Source organism: Coturnix japonica, chromosome 3 (genome assembly GCF_001577835.2).
Source record: "Coturnix japonica isolate 7356 chromosome 3, Coturnix japonica 2.1, whole genome shotgun sequence".
Classification (NCBI taxonomy): Eukaryota; Metazoa; Chordata; class Aves; order Galliformes; family Phasianidae; genus Coturnix; species Coturnix japonica.
Window position 1 is genome coordinate 44505044 of NC_029518.1, and position 12297 is coordinate 44517340.

A 12297-nucleotide genomic window follows, 5' to 3' on the forward strand; every position below is an offset into this window, starting at 1 on the left:
TATACTACAGGCCCTGGTAAAAAAAGACCTTTGTTATAGGCCCCCTTTAGGAACTGAAAGGCCAGTACAAAGGCTCCCCAGAGACTTCCCTCAGACTGTCTTTGCAGTAGAAATGCTTCAGCACCCTAATCATCTATCACTTGTTAGTCTATATATATATTATATAACATAAGTCTATATGTTAAATTTTTATAAAGCTGTGTTACATTTTGTATGTTCCATCTAAATCTGCCAGAGGGGTGACTACAAGAATCAATCCAGGAATTAACTTGCACTCCTGCCAAGGTAATAAAGTGTAACACTGTTCTAAATTCATGTGTATATTAGTTTCAAGGAGCAGTGTTTTGCATGTATGGTCATAAAGGAATGCCTCTACTGAAATGAAAATCGTTCTTAACTTTGCTGAGAACAGAAACAGGGAAGCAGGGAAGAGTAAAAGAATACAGAAAATAAAAGGAAAGAGATAAGCCAAGGTGATTCTAATGAAAAACCCTGCAAAATGTATCCCATTGATTGCTACATATTAGTGTTGAATCTTGACATTTTTACTTTATAGCAGCTTTTGAGCTATCAAACTTACCCGTCTTCCTTCTAGAAATTTAAGAGCTGTGCCAATGTTGGCGACCCAGTGAATTCTCTTCAGATTACGTCCTTGCTCACAAGGCTTTAAGGAAAAGTGCACACTACAATTAGATGTATTCACATAATTGCAAACATATGTATTTGACATAGCCTGATTTACCTGTACAAATGTTTCTTAGAGCAGTCAAATTGTGCTTCTTCATAAAACCAAGAGAGGTCAAGGGAGATCTGATAGGTGCAGGGGACATGAATGGCAAAGTTCTATTATCAAATAGTTTTTATTGTTTAATAAATTTGGGGTGAATGATTTGGGCTTCAGTCTGTAGACTTCACCAGAGATTTTTTTCTTAGATAAAATAAATTAATTATGTTTATTACATATATCTGAGAGAAGTTAAAAGTAAACTCTCAGTGGAAAATTTTTTGCATGAGAACTCAAGGTGGTCCATATTATTAAAATTCAGTCTGCCATGAAGAAAATTTTGCTGAACTTCAGGCATGTAAGTTAAAAATAATAATAATAATTATATATATATATATATATATATAAGAAATCCTTGAATTACATCAAGAACATATTTTATACTCCTAATACTCTAAATTTGTATTTTAAACATCCTCTTAATATTATATTGAAATGTAAATATGTAATGACTGTCATTCAAATTTGCATTGATAAAGTAACATTTTTAACAAACTTTTATTGTAGATTCTAAAATTCCTTTTGAAGTTACTATAGAAGATAATACCCTCTTATACATGGCTTTTTAGTTAACCAGAAACCACTCTCGTTGTGTGATTTGTTTGGGCAGGATATTATCCAGCAAATGTCAATTAATTTGTGCCTTCACTAAAATTCTTTCCCTGTTTTACTATTATGTTGCCACAAGAGGGAGACTTCTTTTCTCATATGAACAGAAACATCAATTGGTACATTTCAACAAAGCAGAAATACCCTTGAAAACATAGCTTACTTCTCATTAAAATCTCTCTATTTCAGCCATTCCCTGCTCTATGAAAAAGAGGCAAAAGAATAGAACATGCAAATAGCATGAATGTGAGGGAACAAGCAAACTGGATGGTAGTTTGATCTCAGCTGCTGCCCCATGATTCCTGAGCTGGTTTGGAAAAAGTGAGAGGTCTTGGCCTAAAAGTGTTGAATTCCTCTCACCATCACAAACACACTACTAACTTGGGTCCCAAGAGAAACCTCGTTTGACAAGTACAAATTGTAGCCTCCCTACACATGATGGCTGTGCAATGCTATTTGTCATTGGCTAGGTGTCTTTACGGTGGCTATGCATCTGTCAGTGCACATGGATATTAGACCCCTTGATATCTGAGGGGCTCACAACTTCTTAAGAAGAAAGCCATGAATTAGACAAGAAAATCCTGTCATTATTTCTTCAGAAGTAGCTTGTGTTTCAGACTGTGTGTCACAGTAGTTACACTGCTAGTAACAGCAAAGTGAATTGTAAAGGTTAACACAAACAAATTAATTTTATGAACTAGTAAGTCAAAACTAAAGTAAAATACCTGAAATCAAGACTGTCAGCCTGTGATTAACTCATTTTGCATGGTAACTAGATAGCCCACTCTGTGAATAAATGTATTTTGCTTCACAGCAGTCAGGTGGGTTTTTTGTTTGCCTGTTTTTCACAGTACTCAAACATAGAACCTAACTAGAAGATCATATTCCAGGAAGTTGTGCAACCATCTTACAGATTCAGAAGGAAGGAACTTCTTACCAGTTTCTGCCCTGAAAGAACCTCCAAAAGGGCTATCAGCATTACCCCATCCTTGATGTCTTCAAACAAATCACTGACCATCATGGGAGGATTGCGCTGAAAAGTGAGAAAAACAGATATTAAAAAGGCAGCAGCAATGTTGTCTTCTGTCTCCCTTCCTTTCAAACAGAAGGGCAAGGGGTTGTTGAGTCCTTTATGTTTTACAACATGTTTTGCTTTTTAATCATTTCTTTGCTAACATACTGTTTGACTCTTTAACATTCCTGGAAAAAGCCTTCCACTCCCTAAAATAAACAAAGAAATAAGACAGTTGCTCTGAGTCTGTAAAATACACACATTTTACTAATGTACAATTACAGTCATGTTTCAATCTATTGGCATATTTTGCCTTGTGTTATGCATGTCACAGAAATTTCACTCTCCTTGTTTGAGAAATGTGTGAAGAAAAAATCCCCAAAGCAATATGGCTGTCTGAGCAGTGCTGCTGCTTTCTTAAAGCTAACTGTTGTTTCTCTAAATTGTCATATTTTCTCTCCTTTCCTTCATTCAGGCCTTGCAGGCTTCAGTGCTGTTCGCACTGTGACAACTTCTACTTAAGGCAAATTGCTTAACATATGTCCTTACGTTTGCAAACACAAGAACTATAACACTGAAAAACATGTAAACAGATGATTTTTCAGCAATTTTGAGTAACAATGTCCCACCTCTGAACTCCAGTTTCTTAAATACATGCCAGTTTGTAGCCAGTTGGGCTTGCATCTCGTCAGCACTTTAATGATCACACAGTATTTCACAGTAACCAACAATTTGGAGTGAAACTTGGTTCTGCTGAATTAAAGGAAACAAACACCCTCCAGCTTCTATGAGTTTGTTAGAATTCATATTCCTGCTCATTCATGATATATATATCTGCTAAATGACTGAAAGGGCAGAATACAAATTTAGTTTTAAATTATCTTATGCTTAATAATTTATGTTAGGAGTGCTTCTAAAAAGAAAAATTGCTTGTACAAAATCTTGATTTATTATTTCTCTTCCATAGAAACATATATTTGATGATCCTAAGAAATGAAATGCTGCTCCTGAAAAGGTAAATAAGTTGTTAAAAAACAGCAGACAGCAAAAATTTCTACCTCCCATAATCAAAACACCCAGCCTTCAGTGTTCAGTTTGGATGAACAAAAAGTTCACTGAGACTTAGTTTTGGTCTAAAGTGTACTTCATTTGAATTGTGGCTTGCTTTGGTAGCTGCAGTAATAAAGACTATTTTCTCAAATTTTTGAAACACCACTATTATTAACACGTTGTAAGAGTATATTTAATCATATTACTTTTTGTTTTTCTAGTAATGTAATACATAATGTACTTCCTTAATATAACACCAAAGAAATCAGTGGAGCAATCAGGTCACCGGAGTTTAATTTGTCCCACTACAGGCAGTTATGAAAATATAATTAATCTTCTTCACCTTTTGTGTTATCACTTCCTCTTTGAAATCTGAAACAGCTTTGGTTTTATCAGTATTATTGTGTGATCTATAGTGAAGAAATATATATTAAAGTATTACATCATTAAAGACAACCATCTGCCATCATAATCCAACAGCAGCTGAAGGCCTGAAAAATTTCATTGTAGAACTAAAAGCTTGTCTCTTGAAGCTCAGTCTAAAGTAAGGAAGAGAGATTTTAAGGAGGATGATTTAGGATACCTTCAGATTAAAGGGTATGAGAGATTTACAGTGCCTCATTAACCTTGTATGTGTAACATGCCTGTCAGATGACCTGTTTAAGAACAACACAGATCCCTTGAAGCCTGTGTGCTCCGGTATCCTAATTCTCAATGCACAGTACACTCCAAAATGTGTGTTATTCCAAAATAAAGCCAAGACCTATCTGGCATTCATGTGCAAACCAAATGTGGGATGTACCTCATGTTTCCAGGGTGCATCGTTTCATGCTACAGACACAACCGCTCATCATCCATTTTGAGTTCTTGATTTGAAACACCCTTCATGGGTCACTCCTTTCTGACCGCATTTATAAAAAGTAGATTTGAAGGCATTATACTAAAGCAATGAAGTACCCCCAAAGACATCATTCAAGTAAACTAACACAGTACTCTCCTTTCAACATAAATCAAATATTACTATGAGGGAAAACTAAGGGAAGGATGAGAAAGCATTCAAACAAATAAGAGGAAGAATAAAGAAACCATCAAATGAATTACATCAAAGTCCACAAGACTGACTGTTCTGAACTGTGAGAATCAAGGAGTGAAATTTACTTTTTGTTGCTGCAAGCTTGATGTAATTGCATTGTCAATGTTTACCATCACACATCATTTACATTAACACTGATACAGCAGGGAACAAAAGACAAGTAAAATAGCCTTGTTGCATGGTCTTCTAAGTGGAATTCCTCTTAAATAGAAATTTAGTTAATTATACAGACCAACAAAATGGTATTGCATAATACAATTTATAAGGTATTTCACTATCTGAAGATGTTAACAACTAATTATAGGGAGATAGGACCCTTCGGGTTTGTTGTTGAGTACTCAGTAATTCTTTGCCTCAGTTTTCACTGGCAGCCATGCTTCTTATGACTCTCATGTCCCTATACCTCTAGGTGTTGAGTAAAATCCCGCCACCCACCCCATATAATAGCAGAACAAGTAAAAGACCACCTCATGAAACTGAATGGGTCCAGACGACATAGGCCCCAGTGCCCTGTACAAACTAGCTGATGTAGTTACCAAGCCACTCTCCATCGTGTCTGGACAGTCATGGCTGTCAGGTGACATCTCCAGTGACTGGAAAAAGGGAAATATCACTCCTATTGTTAAGAAAGGGAGAAAGGAAAATACACGGACCTACACATTGGTAACCTTCACCTCTGTTCCTGGGAAAATCATGGAATAGATCATCCTGGAAGGTGATGCAGATGTAGATAGTGATAGAACAAGTGGAACTGTTTTTAAACCAAAAGAGGGGAGATTTACATTAAATGTTAGGAATAAATTCTTTACTCAGAAGGTGGTGAGGCACTGGAACATGTTGTCTAGAGAGGCTGTAGATGCCCCACCCCTGGTGGTCTTCACAGTGAGGTTGGATAGCACCCTGGGCAGCCTGATGTAAGTAGGAGGTGTCCTTGCCCATAGCCTGGGGGTCAAAATTAGATGATCTTTAAAAACCCTTCCATCCAGTCTGTAATTCTGTGAAATAGCTGTTAATTCCATAATTGAGATTTGGATTTTACAAAACTTAGTTTACTGTGTCCAAAGACGAATATCTAATGGTGATAGATCCATCATATATTTCTTTCTGTGAGGCTTGTCAGTCAAATATTTTTATGTATATACTGAAGCTCTTTAAATAACTTATATTATTTCCTGAGAGCTGTAGGAAATGAGATTTTTAAAAGCATCCTCATTAATTCCTGCTAGGGATCAATTCTAAATATAGCTACTTATATAAATGTTTAATGGGAGGAAAAAAAAAAAAAAAAAAGGAAAAAAAAAATCTTTTTAATTGATTCCAAATTCATATTACTCCTATAAAGAACATGAATTTGGTCGTAGAGTGTGCCTCTCTTCTTGTGTTCCTAAATGTCACCGCCACTATTAACTACTGTACTGTACTAAATTTGTTGAAAGAGTATATACAGTAAAGTATGAGAATATCATTTTGCTTCCCTGGAGAAGCTCATGTAATATTAAAATCAAACAACAAGGCATAGGAAATTTCAGTGGATACCTGATGAATTGTTAAATTAAACTCTGTCGCTCATCAAAGAATGTTCTGATTTTAAACAAAGAATTTTATCCAAAAGTTTGTAAGTAAGATATTCTTTAATATTATAGGATTTCAAAAGCTTATTTTATGTACTTCTCTAATGTTCTTTTTGCCTGGTTCTTACTTGAGTACATCTTTTCATGCAGCCTTTTCAGCATTCAGTTTTAGGATCATTACAACTTGTTACATTGCTGATGCTACACAGTTATAAATATAAAGCTAAAATCTGGACTACATTCAATATTTTCAAAGTTAGAAACTTTTCACTCTTGGCTTTCACTGATTTCAGTTACTATTTTGGTTGCATACCATGGCTATCAGATGAGTAGGTATTAAGTTCTGTTGAGCCTCTAAAATAAGAACTATTCAAGAGATTTTTACTGATTACAGCTCTAAAGGAAAGTCAAAGTAACACAGTGCTTTATTCTCTGGAAACCATTATAATCATAGAATGGCTTGGGCTGGAAAGGACCTTAAAGCCCACCCAGCTTCAACTCCCTGCCATAGGCAGGGCGGTCACCTGCTGGATCAGGCTGCCCAGCTCCTCATCCACTCTGACCCTGAACACTTCCAGGGATGGGGCATCCACAGCTTTTCTGGATAACCTGAGCCACTGGCTCAGCACATTCACAACAAAGAATTTCTTCTGATATCTAATCTAAATCTACCATTCTTTATTATTTAAACCAATACCCCTCGACTTGTCGACATACCCCCTGATAAAGAGTCTCTTGCTAAGCTTCACTGTCGTGTTTCAACTTTTTTCACACATTCCATTTCTCATTTGAGTCTTTGCTACAGGAACGTTTTCCTCACTCCTTGTACTTCACTTTTCAAGTGAGTACACTGTATTATACAAACAACATTTACTGGAACCATTATGAATGCCAACGTGAACACTGGAAAACTAACTTTACTGCATTAATTTTCAAATGATATTTCAGAACTGCTGAAAAAATGCATGAAAATCCAGACACATGCGCCACCAGGAACAAATCTGTTTGCCGATTTTGCCTCTACTGTGAAATATATGTGAGAGTAGGAAGGGGAATGTGAAATTCCACAGATATTCTGTAGTTGCTGGCCCGCTTGTCTGCCACAATTTAATTCATAAATTCTTAAGCACTTATGTTTTGATGCTCCCTGCTATTAATGTCTCATTTTATGATTGAAGTCAGAGGAATTGGGCCCTAAAACTTACATGACTAGTTCCTTCACACAATTTAATTTTGTGAATGCTGGTTCACTCTTCTTTAACATTAGAGTTACATGTAGTACTTGTGAAAACATACAATGAGCAGAAAGCTGTAAATCACATTTGTTATCATGCAGGTAAAATTGACTTTAAGTTTTTTCTCTGTCAGCCACTAAAATAACTGGGAGTCTTTGTTATTTCCATTTGAAAAAGACTGAACTATGTAATACTGATGAAAACAGATGAGGTTCTTGTGTATGGATACCCAGTTACACTGCATGGGAGAGTTTTTTTGTTTTTTTTTTTCTGTATCCATTTCTTTTTCATCCTTTTTCTTTTCTGTGAAACAAATCCAGTTTTCACAGTCTCAGAAGGCTTAATTTAATATCAGGATTTAATTTGGCGTTACAAGAGCATTGCATGTATATAACCTAAAAATGCTCATCCCGAGTGTTTTTTCATTGTATGTTTGTTTGCTCACTGTTTTCACTGAGTTTATTACAATACTTTGGTGGGTAAAAATACTGAAATTATCTCTATACAAGATGTTATTTGATTGAGTTAAATCAACATCCAGGTTGTATTCAAAAGCTTTGAAGTGCTGAAGATGACAATATGAATAAAATGTATGCACGTCTGTTGTTTTCAAAGAGGCTTGTTTGTCATCTTCCTGATTCAATTAATCCACTATCTAAAAACTCAGGATAAGCACAGTAGTATAGAACAGAATAATTGCTGTACTGAATGGATTCAATTCATGTATATATGGACTTAATAATGATTCCTCAAAATATATGAGGAGGAATAAAATTATTTCTACAGATTTGAAAGCAGGAAGTCAGTGAGAAGTCTAGTTCCAGAACCTTAGAGAAATGTATATAAATAGCACGGGGTTAGAAAGCTTGAATGTTCTGGTCCTGCTTCACAGGCATATCTCATTTATCATTAGTCGGACTGCACAAATTAAACTGGACAGTCAGAGGACAAATAGAGCACTTTAATCTGTTATCTTGACCCTAATATCTGCAAGTGGGTGGCAAGGAGACAGTTTGAGGTTGCTGTGTCAGAATCACAGAATAGATTCAGATAGCTTGAACCACTGAGGGCAAAGGGACACATACAGCCTAATAATAAAAGCTGACCCAAGATGAAACTGTTATAATACCTGTTAGTTACCATCCTTGAAGTCCTTTTTGTCACGCTTGTTCCCTGCAGGACAGTGCCATGTGGATGAGGGCACAGACCATGCTAAGGTTGCTTTACCTCAATCCTTCTTTTCACTTACCCTGTAATTTACAAACTCTTTTGTATATATTGTGTTTTTGAATACATGTATTTGCATTAAGAAATACAACCTCAGAAATAGTGGTATTCTACTATAAGAGAGAATATTAACAATCATATCTACTCTCTCTTATGGAGTCCAACTAACTGGTAAACTCATTTCATTTACAAGTTCTGTTCATTCTTAATCATGCATAATCCTACTGTCAAAGGTATTTTTCACTTTTTATAGATAAAAAGACAAGAATAATTTTTTTTTTTTTCAGTTGACTTGATGGACTTACTGAATTAGTTACTGTTTCAGTTGGAGCATGACCTTTTAGGGGGAAATAATAGACCAAGATTTTGATAATAATAAAGTGAATAATATTCACTCATAGCAATCCCTGACAAATGGTCATGTCATTCACGTCCATTTTTATTTCTCCAAATTATTTATTTTTCTTGATTGAATCAAATTGCTCCTTCATTTCCATTTCTTCCAAATCACTAATCTTAAAGTCAGAAGCTGATCTTTTTAATCCTCCTCAATCAGTACACCCAAAAGATAAAAAGTCTATCAATGTAGAATGTCATCTCTTTTGCCATCCATAAATCTATGCTTCCATCTAATAGAGTTAAACTCCATAAGTCTTTGCTTAGAAAACAGAAATTTCTCTGCATTTTGAACTTTCATGCACTTATCAGTATTTCTTCAAAAACATTCAAACTCTATTCATTGGTGGAACATTTCTCCAGGTAGCCACGGTTTTAGAGTTACAGTTACTTTACTTTTAATCTTAGATGTTGTTTTTGTTTTGTTGTTATTGTTGTTGTTTTTTAATTATTATTTACTGTTTTTTGTTTTGGTGGTTTTTTTCCTTATAGTTGTTGTTATTATTGTTTCCTTCTATTACTTTTTCAATTTACATGTTTACCAGATTAGTAAAATTGGCAAGTTCATTCAGGCATTCTTGCTATTCACCTTCACGTTGTCCATATGAACTTACCTACTTTGGTCAAAGTACTTCCCAAGCAGTTTAGAAAGTCAAAAATAAAACAGAAGGAACAAATCTTACTACTACTTCTATAATCTTCCATAAATTCTCAGTTTGAAAACATTCATACTTAAGCAACAGCTCTATTGCTTAAGTTCAACAATCAGGAGAGTTACTATGTTGCATATGACAAAATATTCCACATCTAACTGAATCACAGAATCACGGAATTGTAGGGGTTGGAAGGGGCCTCTAGAGATCATCAAGTCCAACCCCCCTGCCAAAGCAGGCTCCCTACACCACGTTGCACAGGTAGGGGTCCAGGCGGGTCTTGATATCTCCAGAGAAGGAGAATCCACCACCTCCCTGGGCAGCCTATCCCAGTGCTCCGTCACCCTCACTGTAAAGAAGTTCTCCCACACGTTTGTGCGGAACTTCCTATGCTGTACTTTCATCCCATTACCCCTAGTCCTATCCCCACGCACTACTGAAAAGAGACCAGACTCACCACTATGGCTCCCACACCTCAGGTATTTATAAACCTGGATCAAGTCCCCTCTCAACCTTCTTTTCTCAAAACTAAACAGACCTAGTTCCCTAAGTCTCTCCTCATAGGGGAGATGCTCTAGGCCCTTCACTATCTTAGTGGCCCTCCACTAGACTCTTTCCAAGAGATCCCTGTCTTTTTTGTACTGGGGAGCCCAGAACTGGACACAGTATTCCAGAATAATTGTATATATTTGTATATATTTGTATTCAGACTTTGTCTGAAGACAAAGTCACATAAATAATGATGGGAAAAATCACAGTCTGGCTTGGATAAGCACTTCCAATAGTGATGCTATTTCAGAATCAGGGTGCATGTAGCTCAGAAGGGAAGATTATTTAGAACAAACTGAATTACTATATAAATAAATATATCAGACATCTTGTTATTAGCCTCAGAATTTTCACACACTAGCAATCATACTAATAATATTTATACGACTTGTCAGTCAGATCTATCACTGTCTAAAAAGAGTACCCTTTTAATTCTCTTGTTTCAGTAAACAAGCTGTTTACTCCATACAGTTCTTGTTTTAACAAGAAGTAGACCTGAAAATGTGCACAGTACAAATAACTTAGGTAATGTTTGTAGCTTTACAGTAGCAACAGGCAAACATGTTTCTCCATCAAAGCCTGCAACATTACTTATTTCAGGAAACTGCTATTCTCACAGGTAAAACTCTGGCAAATAGCAAAAGCCTTGGAATAAAGTTGAAAGCAGAGTTTAATTTCAATCTTAATTCTTCTGGACAGATTATATGGGTGATAAGGCAGCTAGAAATCTGCTCACTATAGACATATGCATGTGAGTTATATTGTCACAGACTGGGTAATCTCTGTGTCTTCTCCCTTTCTTCATTCCAAAAAGAGTTTTTCTGTCTGTTGTAAGTTCATCATGTACTACTGTGGGTGGTACTCCACATTTTGTGGGGTTCAGCTCTGTCTAAAAATAGGTCTACTTCCAGAAGTTTACCTTATCATAATCCAGAGGTCTCCATACAATGAAAACATTTCATCTTTTCACTTTCTTTTTAAATAATAAAAACTGCAGCTATTCTTCATAAGAACCGGGTAATCTAAATGCTGAACTTCTAGCTTACAATACCTAACATAACTGCAAGGAAATCCTGTGTGTTTCACAGACCCATTTGTACTTTCTACAGCTGTTGTGTACTCAGAAAATATATTTCCACACATTAAAACAAAACAAAAACAAAAGCAAAAAAAAAAAAAATAAAAAATAAAAAGGAAAAAAAAGGAAAAAAAGAAAAAAACACAAAAGCAAAACACAAAGATTTATGCTTGAGCTTCAAAAACTTTTGAAAGGAATGGGTCACTTTCTTTTTTGAGTTCAATCCCTATATTATAAAACAGTTTTTCTCATTTGACAGTGTAATAGCGCACATTAGAAACAATTGAAAACATTATACTCTGCAGTACTCTGAAGCAAGGCAAACTTGCTGACAGCCATCAATAAAAATATCACAGAAACATTTTTCCTGTTGAAAAGTGAATTAACACAGACACTGTACAATAGCTCATGTTGCTACAAGTTTGTGGCAGGTTAACTGCCTTCGAGTGTGAGCATTTGGTTCTCTTTCACAGCAACAAGATCTTTAAAGAAATATAAGTGTAGATGAAAAGAGTCACAAGATCCATCTTTGCCCATAGGAACTACTTGTCAACAGTTTATGGTATAGCAAATTTCACAACTCCTAATGCAAAGCAAAATATCTTATTCGAGATACCACCATGACTTTATCACTTTTTAAGGTTCAGTCAGTTACTACTAGTAAATTATCAACACACATGCCAACACACATTTATAATTAAAAATATATATGCATTCATCTAATAGTCAATTGCAACAAAATATTAATGATCAATTATTAATGACATCATACAACTAGGAAATAGAAAATCACAAAACATAAATTCTTTTTCTTTCTTTTGCTCTACTAAGTGCTTAAACAAAACCTGGATTTCCTTCTATCTCAGCTGAAATAAATGGAACACTTGTAGAGTGCTTACACAGTCTCTGCTGCATGTGGCCTTTTACAAATATTTCATAGAGAAATGGGAGACAGATTTTATTCCCAATGAAAACCCACTGTCAAGAAATTCTAAAGATGACCTTGTTCTTTTAGCTGAATTTGATAAGGTCAGTGCAGC

The 12297-nt window shown here is 35.5% G+C and overlaps 1 protein-coding gene across 13 annotated transcripts in view; it reads right to left on the minus strand.

The window, feature by feature from the left end:
- SYNE1 (spectrin repeat containing nuclear envelope protein 1) overlaps nucleotides 1–12297 on the minus strand; it is a 280905-nt gene that overhangs the window by 220143 nt on the left and 48465 nt on the right. For all 13 annotated transcript variants that reach the window (XM_015858221.2, XM_015858220.2, XM_032443851.1 and 10 more), the window contains 2 exons: nucleotides 2331–2426; nucleotides 581–664 (listed from right to left, as the gene is read on the minus strand). In XM_015858221.2, the coding sequence (XP_015713707.2) occupies nucleotides 581–664; nucleotides 2331–2426 (180 nt within the window). The remainder of the gene's footprint in view (nucleotides 1–580; nucleotides 665–2330; nucleotides 2427–12297) is intronic.